The sequence below is a fragment of the Gorilla gorilla genome, chromosome 17, assembly GCF_029281585.2.
Source record: "Gorilla gorilla gorilla isolate KB3781 chromosome 17, NHGRI_mGorGor1-v2.1_pri, whole genome shotgun sequence".
NCBI classification, from domain to species: Eukaryota; Metazoa; Chordata; class Mammalia; order Primates; family Hominidae; genus Gorilla; species Gorilla gorilla.
In genome coordinates this window covers 43,435,416-43,454,359 of record NC_073241.2, presented here as the reverse complement: position 1 = coordinate 43,454,359, position 18,944 = coordinate 43,435,416, and the positions used below count along the sequence as shown (strand labels likewise).

Genomic DNA, 18,944 nt, shown 5'->3' with positions numbered 1-18,944 from the left:
TTTTATTAGGGGCTGGATACTTTTATAGTTCTATAAATATTTTTGAGCTTTGTTCTGCCACTTGAAAACTATTTGATCCTTTCATATCTTACTTTTAAGATTTGTCAGATAAGACCAGAGCATTTAGTCTAAGAAAAAGCTTTTCCCCACTCTAGAGGCAAAACTCTTCTGAATACTGTATCCATGGTCTTATAAATTATGAACTTTTCCACTTAAGCTGCTGAGAACACAAACTATTCCTGACCCTCGGTGATTACTGGGATCCTGTTATCTGATTCTTCCAGTGATTTTCCCTGACTGAGGGTAGTTTCCATATATGAATTTGCTGATTCTATTCAGCTGAAGGCTTGACGGGGCTCCTCTGAGGAGCTCCAGAGTTCTCTGTCTTTGGAGATCTCTCTTCACCAGTATCCTGTTCTGTGAGTTCCAGGGCTTCCTTGATTCCCAGCTCCATTTCCTAAACTCAGACCCTCAGGCTCAGCTGGGTTCCCTGCTTCTGCCCCATGGCCTGGAAGCTCTCCCTAAGCAATAAACTGGGGCTATTGTAGGGCTCAACTTGTTTATTCCCTGTTCCTCCAGGATCACTGTTTTCAGCTTCCTGACATTCAATATCTTGAGAATCGTTTCATATATTTTGTGTGTGTATGTGTGTGTGTTTTTCATTTCAAGTGGGAAGTGAGTCTGGTTCCTGTTACTCCATCTTGGCTGGAAGCTGACACATTTATGAGGCCATCTGACATCCTCCTATTGGTCACAGGGGCTCTGTTTATTTATTTTTTCACTCTTCTTTCTCTGTGTGTTTCTGTTTATTCACCAGTATCTAATGTATTGTTAATTCTACTCATTGGAGGTATTATTTCACATATTGTATTTTTTATGTATAGAAATTTCATCATTTATGTCTTCTTTTTCCTTATTCATATTGTATTTTAAAGCTTTAAAGGCTTTGAGTATTTTTATTATAGCTGTTTTAACATTTTTTCTGCTAACTCCATCATCTCTGTGTCTTTCTATTGAGATTTTTCTTCTCATTATTTGTTCCTTTTTCTTTCTTTTTCATTTATTAAGTAATTTTCATTGGATTTTGGAAGTTGTCAATTTCAAGTGGTCAAGTCCTAGATTTTGTTGTATTTCCTTAAAGAGTGTACAGCTGTATTTTGGCAGCTAGTTCAGTTTCTTGTGGATATTTTTTCGGGGGTTACATTCTAGAGCAGCCTCTAGCTAGAGCAAATTTAGCCTTCTTAGTAAGGCATGAGACTTCTAAGGTTTCCATTGTATATCTTGTGTATTTGACCATGTCTCTTTACTCTGGCAAGTGTGAAGTCTTACTCTGTCATGGTTTAAAGCATAAGTCCACTTGGTATATATATTTTTAGTATACATACCAGTGTACATACGTTTTCCTAGCTCTGTATGAGCAGTGGGAACTTTTGGATTATAGCTCCGTGGTTCTTTGTGTAGAAGTTAATTTTTGCCTGATCTTGAGAAGGTTCAACTCATGCAGCCCTGATGGGCATTCAGCCAGAGTCAAGGGGACCCCCATGCCAATTCCTAAAGCAATATCTCTTCATTGATTTTATTTTTTCTGGTGCTCTGACCAGAAGATTCTAGCCAACTCGCCTTCCTGAGCTTTGATCTCTGCTTCTTCACCTCAGTGAGACTACTGGGCTCTGTGCAGGAACTCCTTCCATGTGCTCTATTTTGGAAATTCCTCTAAGTAGAAAGCCACATTGATTAGAGGGCTAACTTAATTTGTTTTCTTTCTCCCTGGCATCATAGTCCTGTTTTGCGTCTTGTCAAATCTTAAAATGGTTGCTTCCTCTATTTGTCCAGTTTCTAGTTGTTTACAGTGGGAGAGTAATTTTGATCACCATTGCTGTCATAGTTGGAAATGGAAATTCACTTTATATATTTTTAACCTACGTACCTGCACAAATGACCATATAAAGTATTTGCTTTGGCTCCATTTGCCCTTACTAGAATGAAACCATAATGAGGGTGTATTAGTTCATTCTCACATTGCTATAAAGACATACCTGAGACTGGGTAATTTATAAAGGAAAGAAGTTTAACCAGCCCATGGTTCTGTGGGTTGTACAGGCTTCTGCTTCTGGGGAGGCCTCATGAAACTTACAATCATGGCAGAAGGTGAAGGGGAAGCAGGCACATATTTACATGGCCAGCAGGAGAGAGAGAAAGAGAAAACAAGCAAGCAAAGGGGGAGGTGCTACATACTTTTACAATAACCAGATCTTATTAGAACTCTATCATGAAACATCACTAGGGAGACTAAACTATTAGGGGTGCTAAACCATTAGAAACCACCCCCATGATCCAATCACCTCTCACCAGGCCGCACCTCCAACATTGGGGATTATAATTCAACATGAGATTTGAGTGGGGACACAGAGCCGAACCATATCAAAGGGCTAGGCCTTTTTGTTCATTGCTAGATTTGCAGTACCTAGAATGGTGTCTGGCATCTTGAATCTTGTACCTAGTATTTTTAGGTACTCAATAAACAGTTGTTAAACTAATCATTGTCACTATATTATAGTCAGTAAATTTCTTCAGAAATAAATTTTTAGTCTTCTCTTTGCATGTGTTTCCTAATTCACCTTCACCTCTGAATTAATGGATAGTTTGGAGAAATTTAGTTTTTTCCTTTTTGCTATCAAGCCAAAATTTCAGCTAATTGTTGAGAAAGTTCAATATAAGTTTCTGCCTTTATCTCTGTATGAATTCCAAAGCATCTACCTACAAATTATTTTTATATTTTTTATGAGATACCAGTAAGTGTATTGACAGAAGTATGCTCAGAATTGCATCAGCCCATGTATAAAGGAATGAAGGATGGATTTGAGAAGTTCTTGCCTTCAGGAGAGGGCACCTAAAATGAATCTTACATTAAGTCAGATAGCAGTGGAAGGAAAGATTCCAAGCCCAGGGAAAGCATGAACAAAGACACCTAGTCATCAGTCTGTAGGATGTATGGTTCAGTAACTACATCCCATTGTCTTGAGCAGTTTCATTGCAACATCCAGATAGAGATGTTCAGTGGGCTTTTTTTTTTCCTTTTGTAGACACAGGGTTTCACCATGTTGCCCAGGCTGGTCTCAAACTCTGGGATTCAAGCAATCAGCCCCCCTTGACCTTCCAATAATCCCAATCCCTGTATTGGGATTATAGGCATGGGCCCAGCCCAGTGGGTTGTTAGATGTGAGTCTGAGGGAGTAGTTAAGGATGGGGTTAAGGATTGGAAATGTATCATCATATAGGTTAAAGCTAAACTCTAAGGTAGGAAAAGCTTTGGGGAGAGGGTGTTATATAGAGTATGAAGAGCTGTGTGCTAGAGGTGGAACTTTGTGAGGTGCCAGTAGATAAAGATTGGTAGATAAAGAGCATTCAGAAAGTAGACAGAGGAGCCTATTCAGAGAGTTTTAGAGAATCAGGAGAGAGTGTTCATTCTGCTAGGAGACAGATCTGTGTTTCTCAAAGTCTGTCTAACAAATAAGTGGCACTAGCATTACATAGTGGTCGTGGGGGTGGGATGCTAATAAAAATACATATATTTGGGCCTCTCCCCAAATCTGAATTGAAATTTCTGTGTGATTAGGGCCCAAATATCTGTGTTTTATAAAGTTCTGTAAGAAATTTTTAGCAAAATGAATACTCCTAGCCACTGCACCAGTTTCAAGAAGGAGGGCCTATCAGCTGAGTCAAATATTACAGAGTTCTAGTCCAGTTGATTGTAAAAGTATCTACAGTATGTGGCCATTCGAAGGATATTCCTGGATTCTTAATCTTGCTGCTGCAACTGGGGTCACCCTTGCCAACTTTCTACAAACTTACTGATGTGTTAATATAATGTTCATTGACTAAATGAATAAAACATCTAAAATCATTGATATGAACATTATTAATAACTAATTTGGTAAACTGGACAGAAGAAAAGGCTGAAGAAGGACAAGAATCTTCATTGAACCAGCATTGAATTTGCTGATTGTCATGCATTCACCTACCAAAGTGGGAAATAGACCTAGCCACTCTTCCTTTTCAAAGTCTGTTCACTTCTTTCAGTAAACATTTTTGAGGGTTTGCTATGTACAGGTTACCTATTATATGTCTATTAAGTACATTCAAACATATTTCTAAGTACAGTAGACCTTAACTAGTCGTGTTCACTGTGTTCAGAAGTGCAGAGGGCTGTGGGAGGGCTCTAGAAACTTTCGCTTACCTTCCTTCTAGAGTTTTTAACACTACACGTCTATTTTTTTTTTCTACTACAATGTATTTAGTTTTGTGCCTCCTTTAGAGAAATACGTAGTGCTGTTTTTTCTTTTTTTTAATTCTTCCTGGGATAATAAAACCAGAAAATCTTTTGTAAAAGCATATTTCTCAAAAGGTTACTCAAATAGCCATATGTAATATTCACAATCTTTCCGATTAATTATTAATTTTTGTCAGTGAATTAATATCAATCCACATTTACCATTCAATTAATAAAACTTTTTTTCTCAACTATATGATTCCAAAAGTTTGGCTGGAGACAGACATTTTTCGAGAAGAATTCTATAATGGAAATAAATGGGAAACTGTGAGTCACTGAGCAGAATTCAGGGTCAATGAATACTTTTGCAGGTTGTTTTCTGACTAAGAATGCAGCCTTGCTCCAATAGCCAAACCATATTTTCCCACAGAGGCTAGTCTTTATTTAATTCATACAGAGGAGCTGTTTGGACTAGTGGGAGCCTTGGTAGAATTTTGTTTTACAACTCTACTGAAATATAGATATTCTGGTAAGCAGAATATGGGTAATTTTTGTTTTAAAGAGTGAGCTTTAGAATGAAAAATGGAAGCAAAATTAAAACCCTTTTCCAATATCACTTGGCTAGCCATCAAAATCAAAATATTACTAGGCAGCTTCTTGTTTTAAATAATTAGAAGTAAATAAGTGAAATGCAAGATCTTATTTCTCTGTGTTTTTAAAAATTGGATGAAAGCTCAACAGATTTGCTCACAAAAGAGTCTATTCAAGGAATGGCTATCATGATGAATGCTGGCCAGTGGTAGAGTAAGGCAGTAACATTACTGGAAAATGAGTGGACAGGAAGGCTTAGGAGGGAAACCTTCCTGATTTGGGTTATTCCTCTTAGAAAGAGCGTCACCTGACTAAGAAGACAGAAAATAAATTACTCTCCATCCCCATGGCATCAGCTATTGATCAGAGACATATAGTTTTTTGTCTGCTGTCAGGGATTAGATACTGAGCTCCTTAAAGCCATTCACCTCGACTGTGGAAGAGCTTCAGAGATACTGATGACAAGAACCCCACAGTGTGAAGTGTCAGCCACTATCAAATTATTTATTTGATTCTCCTTTGACAGAACTTACAGCTCTTGTCTTTCTAACGTTCATGTTGACCATTGGCATTCAGATTACTGACCTGTGCCTTTCTTTGTCATGCAGTGAGAGGGATTTTGAGGGTCCTAATTATGACTGTTGTTTTCATGGCATTTTTAAACAGCATGAAGTGCTCTGACTGCTGGCTTTGCAGTTTTCTCAAGGAATTCATCTGATGATGAACAGTGTTTTCAGTAAACTGGAGAGGGTGAGGTAGAGAACTAATGTCAAATGCTTTCAGTTGGGTGGACGATGATTATTGTCAATGATGTGAATAATAAGAATGTGGATTTAGAATTTATCATATTTTAACTTGGCTATGATACTTTGGAAATGTCTCTACCTACCACAGGGAAAGCTGAGTAAAATGGAAGTCTTAGCTTCTTCTTTCTTGAATGATTTTAAAATAGAAGACATGAATTATTGACACCATTTCAAGAAACTCCATGCATTCTAATAGGTTAACCTATGGGTAAACTTAAAATGTCATTCATGTTTAATAGTGAATAGTGCTGATACACTCCTTTTAGATCAAATATACAGCAGTTGCTTTTTAATGTGTAGTTATCTCTCTCTATATAACTTACATAGCCAGTGTATTTGGTCTGCTACACCTGCCAATTTTATTGGTTCACTTTCAGATTTTTAGAGAACTTTACATACATTTTTAAACATCCATATATTTTATGATAATTATGCATATAGCTCTCTTTGATCTTTAATAAAACTTTTGGCTGGGGATATATTTCTCAACATATTTTATAGTAAAAATATACTCAATTTGATAACTTATTTTGTCATATGCTTTCAGAAATACATTAAGGGGACAAAAAGGATAATCTCTACTATAAAAGTGTGAAGCCTTATATTTTTTAAGTTAGTGAAGAATATAAAGTATAAGTAGGCAGGAGACGGGTGATGGGGGAAAGAGCATGGAATTAGGCACCAGGAGACCAAATTTGTAGTTCCATTTCTCAATAATTAGCTGTGTCATTTTGGACAACTTACTGCCCCTCTGAGATTCATTTTTCGTATCTATAAAATGTGGTGATTTATTCAGGCATTTCTGAAATTCCCTCTCAATCAGAGGATCTCCCTCTCAAACAGAGGATCTCCAATCTTGGGATCCTCTGTTTCATTGGAAACCCTAGTTATGGCTTTCCAATTCAAAGCTGTTTATGTGGAACTTAGGAAGCAGCCTTCTCAAAGTCAGCCAATGACAACTGATGGAGCACAGAATGGTTATTCTCCAGGGGACCCTACAGAGTTAAAACTATCATGGAGTGACTCTAAGTGTGGAAAAAGCATATTGTGAAAGAAGAAGAATAAGGAAGGTTGATACGCCTTCATTCAAATGGCCAACTCACCCCTCATAGAATTTAATAAGTTTGTACTTGTGTTTCACTGTGGACTTTGTACGGAATAGTTTGAAGCTGAGCTGAAGTGAGGGCCCATGAGGAGGAAAGCCAGTCCCACTCAGGGAAAGCCTGTGAAGCTGGACCAAGCTCTGTAAAGCCCATCCACCTGAGAATGCCCACATGGGACACCAAGCAGGTAGAGAGATTGCCGGATAATACCCTTGACCTTGTGATTCTGTTCTGCTATTATTGAATTTTTGGAGCTGAAGCGAGAAAACAGACAAAAGAAACTGAAAAGCAATACGAGGATACAATCAAGCAGAATTTACACATTTCCTGACTGAAGGTTAATGACTAGGTAATAATGGCAATAAATGGAGACCAGAGATTTAGAAGAAACAGGGGCTAAATGGCTGCATTCCAGCAAATACATCACAGCATCGGAGAGGCAGGAGGGAGCTAGAAAGTCAAGGTAAATTCTTAGATGATGCTGGAATGGGGGGCTCACTTTTAATTGCTTTGAAAGCCATACACAGTAGTGCTAGCTGTAGCAGGCCCCTCAAAACTACATAATCAAAATATATACTGCAATTTGGCATTAAGCAATAGAGAGAATATGTACTTACTTTTGATATAAAAAGACAATTTTTAAAAAGATGTTTATCCAGATTACTTGGTGAAGTGTAAATTCAGAAGCACAAAACCTAGAGTTTACCAAGACTCTTAGAGTGACATGTCGCTGAATGGACAGTGGGTAGAATGTTAGTAAAGAGCCAGAAAAAGCTTCTTCTTGCTCATATTCTCTTTTATAGATTCCTTCCTGAGTAGCCCCTAATTGGATAAAAAATATGAGCCCCTGAGCAATGATTAGGTGGCACCAAACTAGTTCTCTACTGATAACCTCAATTTATCTTTGAGGATAATGTGTTAAGAGTCACTTGTGGGATTGACTGAGCATTAACAAAATCAATATATATGTCAAGCTTATAAATTGCATATTAGTTTTAACACAGACAGAACATAAAACGTTCACATTTAGTGATTTACTTTGCCTGCAAAGCAGACATTTTAGCCTGTTGTTACGTGGATGATTATTAGCCAAACAGGGAGCAAGATCATTTCCTACCTCTGACTGTTAGCCTTTGCTAAAAGCAACCAGTAACCTTTCATAGAAGTGTCTTTAAATCTTTCTCAACCCATGCCCCTTTGGGAAAATTTTTGCCTTTCCTTAAGAATATTTGAAATCTCAAAGCGCTTTTAATTATCAAAATTAAAAAAATGAAAGCAGGGGTAATTCTCATACATTTTTAAATTGAGATACAATTCATATAACATAAAATCTGCTCCTTTAAAGTGTACAATTCAGTGGTTTTTAGTGTATTCACAAAGTTGGGATATCACCACTGATTAATATTAGAACATAGATATTATCACCTATTAGCAGTCACTCTCCATCTCTCCCTCCCTCAGACAAAGATGGGGAAATTTAAGAAACATTATATTTCGGTTTGTCATATATAAAGCACACACATGCACACACACATATATAATTTATGTACAGGCATACCTCAATATATTGTGGGTTTGGTTTTAGACCTCTGCAATAAAGCTAACGTCACAATAAAGTACGTCACGTGAATTTTTGGTTTGAAGTTGTTCATTCTTCCATTGCCACCGTTCCCATTACTTGCATAGTGCTGTACTCAGAGGTTATCCATAAATGCCTAACAACTTAATTACTGATGTGTCATTGTTTTTTTTTTTTAAAGGAAGAATCCAACCCTCCATATTCCCTGCTGCATAAGTAAAGATTTGTTTGCTGTTTTAAGCCTTCCCAATCTACAAACACATTTTTCTGTATTCTTTGCTGCCAACAGATAAGTTCAGGCAGACCTGTTTACCTGTTGATGAAATCTTTGTTCGCTTTCTTCTTTTCCCCTAAGAGGGATGAGGCCAGCCAGGCAAGTAACAGAGAAAACTGATGAGATGGCAGAAAGATAGAAAAAGAGAGTTGGGAGCCTGAGAATGAAGGCAGAAACCCCTTCTGTGTTCTTGGTCCTGTTAGTCTGAAACTATGGCTTCTTTTTATCATTATTGCCTTTCAAGTGCTTTTTTGCAGGACATCCAAGTTGAGTTGTTTATAAACATGTTAGAATCCAAAGATTACTGAGAAGCCAGAGCATAAGAAACAAGGGATTTGTCCTCTTGCTCTATCTGAACGGCCTTCTGAGGAAGCTAAAAGGGCAGACAGCTGTGGAACTGGACTGTGCCAGGGTCTATTCCAGAGAGTCAGTGGTTTCTTTTGAAAGAGTCCTGCTACAGGCTCACTGCAATCAGTATCCACGGGAATTTCTCTAGATGTCCACACTGTGCTGCCACCAGCATCATTCAACGGCAGTGACAAATAATGGAGAACTCAGTCTTCCTCTTCTCTAGTAGAGGGAAGGCGAAATCTTTGGTTTTGGTATATTCTTCCCAAAACTCATGGAATCTGTTCAGTTTAAGAGCAACGTGAAGATATTCCCTGTACATGTAGGTGGGGATATTTTCAGCAGGAAGTTTAACTCCATAATGTACTGATCAAAGCCAGACCAAGACATGGGGTTAGGCTAATAATTTGGTAGCCCTTACAATTGAGAATCATTGTGTGAAGGCCAGGTGTGGTGGCTCACACCTGTAATCCCGGCACTTTGGGAGGCTGAGGCAGGAGAGTCGCTTGAGCTCAGGAGTTCAAGATTAGTCTGGGTAACATAACAAGACCTCATCTGTACTAAAAACAAAAAAAAAAATTAGCCAGGTGTGGTGGTGCACACCTGTAGTCCCCGCTACTTGGGAGGCTGAGGCAGGAGGATCTCTTGAGTCTGGGAGATTGAGGCTGCAGGTAGCTATGATTGCATCACTGCACTCCAGCCTGGGTGGCAGAGACCCTGTCTCGAAAAAAAAAAAAAAAAAGTCAGGAGTTCAAGACCAGCCTGGCCAACATGGTGAAACCCCGTCTCTACTAAAAATACAAAAATTAGCTGGGCATGGTGGTGCATGCCTGTAATCCCAGCTACTCAGGAGGCTGAGGCAGGAGAATTGCTTGATCTGGGACCCAGAGACGGAGGTTTCAGTGAGCTGAGATCGTGCCACTGCACTCCAGCCTGAGCTACAGAGCGAGACTCCATTCCAAAAAAAAAAAAAAAACAAAAACAAAAGAAGAGAGAATTGTTAGATGCCACCCACCTTCCTTACAAGGCAGGTTGTGTTGACTATAAATTGTTACTTGAATATTCCCCTTAGTGGGATACAGAGGGTGTCTCATCTCACTCTGCCCCAGATGACTTATTAGAATATTCCTTCCTATTATCAGTTAGGAATGATTTTGGCTGCAAATAACAAACACAACAAAGATGAGAGTAGGTTTTAAAAATAGGCATTTATTTTTCTCACATTTCTGGAAGTCCAGAGATAGGCAGCATCTGATGTTATTTCCAAAACTCAGTAATATCAAGGCCAATTGCTACAATTTCTTGACTTTTCTCTCATAATGGGCAAGGTGGCTGCTGCAGCACCAGTCATCTTGTCCACATTCCAAGGAGGGAGAACGGGAAAGAGAAAGGGGTGGCACCTATATCAGGAAAACAAAGGATTTCACTGAAACCCTGGAGAAGACTTTTACTTATGTGACTTTGGCCAGAATTGTGTCAGATGGCCACTTCTGGGCCAAGGGAGTTGGGACAACAGGGTTGGGAATAGACTTGGGTCAGGGAGCAATTCTGATAAATACAGTTTTATTTATCTCATGATATCTCTAGGGACATTTTTATGTACTTGTTATATTTTAGCACCCATGATAGCCACACCCTAAATCTAGCTCTGGACATGCTATCAAATTAATTAAATTGTAGCAATCACTAACACATGGGTTGACTATGTGCCAGGCATTTTACATATATTAACTCACTCCTCGTAACAGCCCCTCGAAGTGCATGTGATTAATATCCCCATTTTACTCTTCAGGAAATGGAGTCACAGGGGTTCAGTAGTTTGTTCAAGATTATAGAGCTGTAGCCCACATTCAAACCTGTGCTAGCTGGCTTCAGAGTTTTTGTCTAAATCACCACACTATATCACTTCTCTGCTATAAAAATATTTACAGCTATAAGCAGTTCCACAAATACCTGAGGGGGCTTTTGAAATTGAGAACAATTACAGGAGGGAGAGCATTTGGACCAGATGGGGAAAGGTTGAATTCCTGTCCTGGCTCCCCTGACACTAGTCATTCATTCAGCAAGTATTTCTGTGTTGTTTTCCTTTGCCACACACTGTGTTAATAAGACAAACATGGTTCCTCTATATTCTAGTGGGGAAAATAGACCCCCCCAAAACAAAGTAAGCAAATGAGTGCATGAAGTGTTTATTATTGATGAATGAGAAGCAGGGAACCCCGAGAGCTGAGACAGCGAATAACTGGAGGAATGCTACATTAGAGTGGCCTGGAAAGGGATCCCCCAAGAGGTGGCATTTACATTGCGAGCCGAATGATGAGACGCACCTTGCTGCAGAAATTGCTTGGGGAGAAAGAAGGTTGCAGGAAGAAAGAGCAGAAAGAGTAAATTTCCTAAGGGAAGAAAGAACTTGGCTTTTTAGAGAAGCTGAGGAAAGATTAGCATGCCCAGTGCTAATGCCGTGGGAGAGTGATGTAAGGTAAGACTAGCAAAGTTTTGAGGACAGAAGGTGCTGAGCCTTGAAGTCACAGAACATAATTCACATTTACTTATAACTGCAAGGGGAAGCTATGTGTCCCCACTTTACTCCCAGTAACTCTCTCCATTGCTGTGCAATGAGACGTACGATACTGGCTTTGGCTACTTCATGGGGTGCATATAAGGATCAAATGATGTAATGTGTATGACAGTAACTCGTTATGTATAAACCTCTCCATAAAATAACAGATAATAAAGGCCCATAGAGTATTTCATAGTAAGAAGTATGTCTTTTAAAAATATTTTTTTGGAATATACTTAACAACTAAACTTGTGGTTACACAGAGCAAGCTGTGCATAAACAAATGCAACTTTTAAAAATATCTGTTATGTTTACAATGTTTTGTGGGAGTTCTGCTACCAGTTAGGATGTAGACTAGTTTGTGACAGACTACCATTCCCACTGTAGCAGCTAGAAAAAAAAAAGGAATAAATATAAAAATCTATATTTTAAAAACTATGTTGGAGAGCTGTGGATACAAAGAAGTCTAAAGGAGCCAAGTTCCAGGGAAGAAGAACTCTTGTGACATGAGCAGAGCCGAGTGGTCGTTTACCTCCCTGGGCATGTCTGCTCCCTGAGTTTTTGCAGTTCTGGGCCAAAGGTCATACCTGTCTAGGTGGAGGGACTCTACTGGGGTGAGGAGACACCAGTGGAGCTGTTAATGGCTGCCTGCACTAGCACAAGAGATTGGAATTTGTAGAAGCTCCAAATGCAGAGCTAGTTCTCCCCACTCAACAACTCTGCCCCTTAGGATTTTTGCTGGGAGCCCTGGCAATACAGGATTCCAGCAACACAGGGGACCAGGCTGTAAAGCAGAGAGAGATCTCTGTAGTCCCATGGTGTTTATCTCAAAACGCTTTTAGCAGGAGGGACCTATAGTACACACAGGACAGATTTCCCCCTTGAAGCATTTGAAACCAGAGATAAATGAAAACTAATGTAAATTGCAACCCAGCCCAGACCCAGCTCAACTCCTGATTGGATTGACATGCTCTGCCTCTCACTCTATCTACCAAATAGAGGAAAAGCCTTGCCCTTTCTGGGGGAAACCTTTATTTACTCCAGTTTTCTAGAGTTCCTTTAAAAACAACATCTGCCATCTAATAAAAAGTTATGAAATATGTGAAGAAAAAGGAAAACGTGACCTATAAGCAACTGGTCGTTTTTAAATCAATATTTAATCAGACATGTTAACAGCATAGATACTGATGTTAAGAGATAAGATCTTTCAAATAACAATTATAATATGTTATAGAAATTAGAGGATAGATGGGCAAAAATGGATAAAAATATGGATAATGTCAACAGAGAAATTGAATCTCTAAAAAAGAACTAATTGGATATTCTTGATATGAAAAAATACAATATTGGAAGTGAAGTATTCATTGGAAGGCTTAGCTGACTGAACACAGTAGAAGTGAGGAAAAATGAAGACAGTGAAATAGAAATGTTTTAACTGAAGCACAGAGAGAGTTGGGGGAGGGAAGCAAAGCAGATTATGAAGGACATTTGGGGCAACATCAAACAGCCTGACAGTCATGTTATTGGAGTTCCAGGAGAGGAGAGAGGAAAAGTGACAGAAGAAATGTTGGAAGAGAAAATGGACGTGGATATATTCCAAAATTGATGAAAGACATTAGCCCACAGATTGAAGCTCAGTAAACCTCAATCAGAATTGAGAACTACACTCAAATTGCTAAAAGCAAAAGATAAAGATAAAATCTATTATGAGCAGATAGAACAGATACTATATTTAAAAGAACATCAAAGAATTGTAACTGACTCTCATCAGAATCAATAGACTCAACAAGACAATGGAATGACTTCTTTAAAAGGATTTAAACAAAAACTGCCAGCCTAGAGTTCTATGCCCAGTAAAAAATATTTGTCAAAAATGGAAATAAATTAAAAACATATTCAGAAATGAAGCTGAGGGAATTTGTTGTCAGCAGATCCACAGTACAAGAAATGCTAAGGAATGCGAGAGAAATGCTCAAGGAAGTTCTCAAAAATGAAGAGAAAGGATCTGTTGTGGAAACACAGGTATGTAGGGAGGAATGAAAAACTCTAGAAAAGATAAATTTAAAAGACCATGTATTTAGTTTTTCAAAAAACTTACTATTTTAAAGCAACAACAATAATAACTATTGGGGGATGTAAACATCTGAGGAAGCAACATAGATGACAACAGTAATATAAAGGGTAGAGGGAGAATTATATTCTGTAAGATATTTACACTGTTGTGAAGTTATAAAATACTAATTCCATGTGAATAGTAATAAAGATCTCTGGTATCTACTAAAATATAGTATAAGTTATGGCTAAAAAGATAATGGAAGAAAAAATAGAATAATAAAATCTTTTCTTAATGCCACTTTGAATTTATGATAATTATCGTACACTTGAAATTTAATTTTAAACCTTGTGGTGTTTTTCCAACAAAAGTTTCTGTGTAACACAATTGCATTCAATTTGTCATGTAATATTTTCCTGGTATTGTTCGGAAATAAAAAGGCAAAAACAGCTGATGAAGCCTAAACTCCATTTTCTCCTAATATGGTGAGGTATGAAGCTGGCCATTAAGGCTCATCAAACTGTTGCATGGGCCTGAGGGTCAAAATTACGTAATGTTTCAAGAGTGGAAATTCATGGTTCCTTCTCCACCCTGGGGTGAAGGAAAAACATTTGTATCTCTAACCAAAAATGTGAGAGCTCTTCCAAGTGCTCTTATCCCCAAAAATGCTGTCTGACTTCTTTGCCAAAAAAAAGCTGATCATTGTGATTAAAGGATTCTTTGGGTGGACTGTTTCAGAAGGAACCAGTGTGTTACTTAGCTGCTCATGACCAATAATATTTCACATCTGTTCTCCCTGTCCCCAGCAGAGTTTTATGAGGGTCTCTTCCCTGAGATTCCATTAGTAGAGCCTTTGCATGAATAAGAAACTATGTACCATAATTGAAATATCATTATTAGCCCTAAATGTATCTTCCCCTTGTCTTCTGTGATTTACCTATTATTTCACAAATTTCATACTTCTTCAAATATTTTCAGTGTTTGGATATATCTGCTTGTTTGTCTAATTTCTAAGATCTGTGATGATATCCAGGTACAGCCATTGAGGTGGTATTACCGTATTGGCTTGAAAAAAAGTGTCTGCATGTTTTTGAGTCAGGAAAACAAAGCAGTTTATAGAACAATATTGGTATGGTACAGATGGGAGGAAAAGACCTTCCATTTTTGCTTTATACAATTGTATATTAGACGTAAACACTTATACTGCATTATAATTTTTTAAATATGGTCCATGTTTACTATTAAGACTGTCTTTTTTTAATAAGTCAAGCATATTTATTTTTTGAAGGAATTAGCCGAAAAAACCTAGAACTAAGAAAAGTCTTAGATATCCATATACTCTTTCTGAGTCTGGTACATGGAGGGCAGGAGGCTGTGTGAGCAGTGGTAACTGATTTCAGTTTTAAAAGAAGTAGGTGTTTATATACTAGTACTCTGAGTTTGTGGGTGTTTTTCAGTATTAGTCTTATTGCAAAAGGAAAAAGTCTTCAAAGCCTACAAATAATAAAATTAACAATAACTGTCTTACTATCTTGTCAATTTCATAGGTATTTCAACTGCTAGAATGTGTCTGACTTGTTGAACTATAAAGAATTCAGTGAGAATTATCACCCAGTTATCAAACAAAACTAGCTAAAATTCTTGTCACACAACACATAAAAAATAAAAGTAGATATTTCATATTTTTATGCAATGTTTTGGTTTAAAAAATAAATTGGCTATCTTGGTGTCAGTTAATGTTCAAAAATAGAACTAGAGTCAGATACTATGAAAAGATCAATGATAAAATTCCAGAAATCTCTACTAAATTTAGATGAGATTTAGAAATCCACGAGGATTCCTAGATGTGTACAGCATATGAGCAAATGAAAATTTTTTTGGTGTTATTATGGAAACATTATTTTGCCTCTATGTACTCTCATGAATACAGTGTGCTTTACATTAGCCATGGCTAAATTTGATAACAATCTGCTGCTGCTCTGCATGTCAACATATAATTGTCCTAAGTCGTCATAAAACCCACAGTGGACATTACTGTGCCATTGGTCTAGTTACCTCTTTCCACCTGGGACCTCTTGTTCGAGTGAAACAGCTCAAACCATACATTGCTTAAGAGTTAGTCTTGGTCTTTTTGTCCAATTCCACCTGAACCCAAAGAGAAGAAGGCAAGCTTGGTGAAGGTTCTTTGAAAGGAGTTGCAAACCCATACCAACACGAACTCCTCATTCCTCCCCGCCCCATCCCACTCCTATCCTCTGGAAGTAGCCATTCTACTTTCTGTCTATGAATTTGACTACTCAGCACCACAAGTAAATGGAATAATCTAGTATTTGTCTTTTTGTGAGTGGCTTTTTCACTTAGCACAATGTCCTCAGGTTTCATCCATGTTGTTTCTTGTGTCTGAATTTCCTTCCTTTATACCACATTTTGCTTGTCCATTCATCTGCTGATAGCACTTGGGTTGCTTCTAACTTTTGGCTATTGTGAATGGCCAATAGCCAAAACCTATTATGTGGATGCTATTAGCATGGAGGGACAAATATTACTTTGAGTCCCTGCTCTCAATTCTTTTGAGTATATACCCAGGATTGGAATTGCTGGGTCTTATGGTGGCTCTTAATTTTTTTTTTTTTTTTTTTTTTTGCTTTAAGAACATTTTATTTAGGGACATATTTAAACCTCTTAAGCCGGTAACATATTTTCTAGTATTACCTACAATCAAAATTATATTTTAAAGCAAAACTGACTTGTAAGGAAGGCAAATTATTTTCCTTCTTTTTTTTTTTTTCTGAAACAGTCTTGCTCTGTTGCCCAGGCTGGAGTGCAAGTGGCATGATCTCAGTTCACTGAAACTTCTTCCTTCCAGGTCAAGTGATTCTCCCATCTCAGCCTCCCGAATAGCTGGGATTACAGATGCATGTTTGGTGGCTCTATTTTTAATTTTTTGAGGAACTGCCATACTGTTTTCCATAGAAAGCTGCCCCATTTTACATTCCTACCAACAGTGCACAAGGGTTGCAGTTTCTCTACCTGTTCACCAACGCTTGTGATTATCTGTTTTTTGTTTGTTTGTTTGTTTAATAATAACCACCCTAATGGGTGTGAGCAGCAACTCTTATGTCCTTCTCTGCCATCACCATAGATAGGTTACAGAAACAAACTTTTACTGTGCATATTTTGACTAGTATAAGTAACTTTGTATTTTATGAGTGTGTGAAAATTATTAAAAACATTCTCATGTTAATTCCTATATGGCCACAGAGTCATTGTAAAGTACAGAGAATTTTTTAGCCAGGTGTGGTGGCTCACGCCTGTAATCCCAGCACTTTGGGAGGCTGAGGCAGGTGGATCACAAGGTCAGCAGTTCAAGACCAGCCTGACCAACGTGGTGAAACCCCATCTCTACTAAAAATATAAAAATTAGCTGGGCGTGGTGGCAGGCACCTGTAATCCCAGCTACTCGGTAGGCAAAAGCAGGAGAATTGCTTGAACCTGGGAGGTGGAGGTTGCAGTGAGCTGAGATCGCGCCACCGTACTCCAGCCTGGGCAACAGAGCAAGACTCTTACTCAAAAAACAATTTTAAAAAATTAAAAAATAAATAAAGTATAGAGAATTTTTTTAAAAGAGCCACCACTGAGTGGAGATTATTCCCTCAAACCCATCTCAACCATGGTAACTCCACTTCTCCATTTGATTTAAACTTAATTAATTAAACTTAATTAAACTTAAATTAATTTTGTGACTTTATAACATAAAAACATAACCCGTTTTTATTCATAGATATTATTCTTTTCTCAGAAAATCCATTCCTCGCTGCCGAAGAATTAACAGGATGCTCTCCAATGAATCCCTCCATCCTCCTGCCTTCAGCCGTTCCAACTCAGAAGCCTCCGTAGACAGCGCCTCCATGGAGGATTTCTGGCGGGAAATAGAAAGTATTAAAGACAGCAGCATGGGAGGGCAAGAAGAGCCACCGCCAGCTGAGGTCACACCTGTGGATGGTAAGTTGCTGGATTTGTCTTCCTATGTGCTGACTGGCTTTCTTTCTCTGCCCTCTGTTACTCTGTTCATAGGCAGAAATCATCCCACCAGTAGTTTAACCAATGGATCAGTAGAATCTGGCATATTGATGATCTACTCCCACTGATTGATTTATATCTACTGTACTGGCTCAGGGTGGCTTTTATCCCAGGTGACATGACCCGAGGAGGGCTGGACCTCAACAAAAATACAAATTGATGCCTTATATACTGCTACTTAGGGATGCTGTGCCTGTCTATTGGTTTGATTCATTACCATCAAGCAGATTGAGTATTCTAATTCTGACAGCTTTTACATTTGTCTACTCATTTGTTATTATTAATTAGAGTAATTAATACTAGAGAGAGAGAAATTTTAGCGGTATAATTGTGAAGAAGAAAAATTTGACCTTAAAGCATTTACTCTTATTACTATATTAGATTGTCTTGTATTCCACCAAATAAAAGTCATGTTGTTGTTTTTTCCAACTTTTATTTTAGATATACAAGGGGTACATGTGCAGGTTTCTTACATGGGTATATTGCCCTCAGGTAGTGAGCATAGTACCCAGTAGGCAGTTTTTGACCCATTCCTCTTTCCCTACCTCCCCCCTCTAGTAGTCCGCAGTGTCTATTGTTCCCATGTTTATGTTCGTGGGTACTTAGTGTTTAGCGCCCGCTTACAAGTGAGAACATGCAGTATTTGGTTTTCCCTTCCTGTGTTAATTTGTTTAGGATTATGGCCACCAGCTCCATTCTCATTGCTGCAAAGGACATGATTTCACTCTTTTTTATGGCTGCATAGTATCCCATCTTGTATATGTACCACATTTTCTTTATCCAGTCCTCCAATGATGGGTAGCTAGGTTGATTCCATATCTTTGCAATTGTGAATAGCTTGGCGATGAACATACAAGTGCATGTGTCTTTTTAGTATAATAATCTATTTTGCTTTGGGTTTATACCCAGTAATGGGATTGCTGGGTCAAATGGTAGCTCTATTTTAAGTTCTTTGAGAAATCTCCAAGCTGCTTTCCACAGTGGCTGAACTAATTTACACTCCCACCAACAACAGTACTTAAGCATTCTCTTTTCTCTGCAGCATTGCCAGTGTTTTTTTTTTTTTTCTGTTTGTTTGGGTTTTTTTTTTATTTTTTTGATAGTAGCCATTCTGACTGGTGTGAGATGATATCTCAATTTGGTTTTGATTTGCATTTCTCTGATAATTAGTGATGATGAGCATTTTTTCATATATTTGTTGTCTGTATGTCTTCTTTTGAAAAGTATATGTTCGTATCCTTTGCTCATTTTTTAATGGAGTTATTTGCTTTTCGCTTGTT

At 38.1% G+C, this 18,944-nt stretch overlaps 1 protein-coding gene across 9 annotated transcripts in view; it reads left to right on the top strand.

Moving 5' to 3' along the window:
* The window catches only part of ARHGAP28 (Rho GTPase activating protein 28), a 230,260-nt gene that overhangs the window by 124,247 nt on the left and 87,069 nt on the right, over window positions 1-18,944 (top strand). For all 9 annotated transcript variants that reach the window (XM_055368447.2, XM_055368448.1, XM_055368444.2 and 6 more), the window contains one exon: window positions 17,384-17,586. In XM_055368447.2, the coding sequence (XP_055224422.1) occupies window positions 17,418-17,586 (169 nt within the window). In that variant the 5' untranslated portion in view covers window positions 17,384-17,417. The remainder of the gene's footprint in view (window positions 1-17,383; window positions 17,587-18,944) is intronic.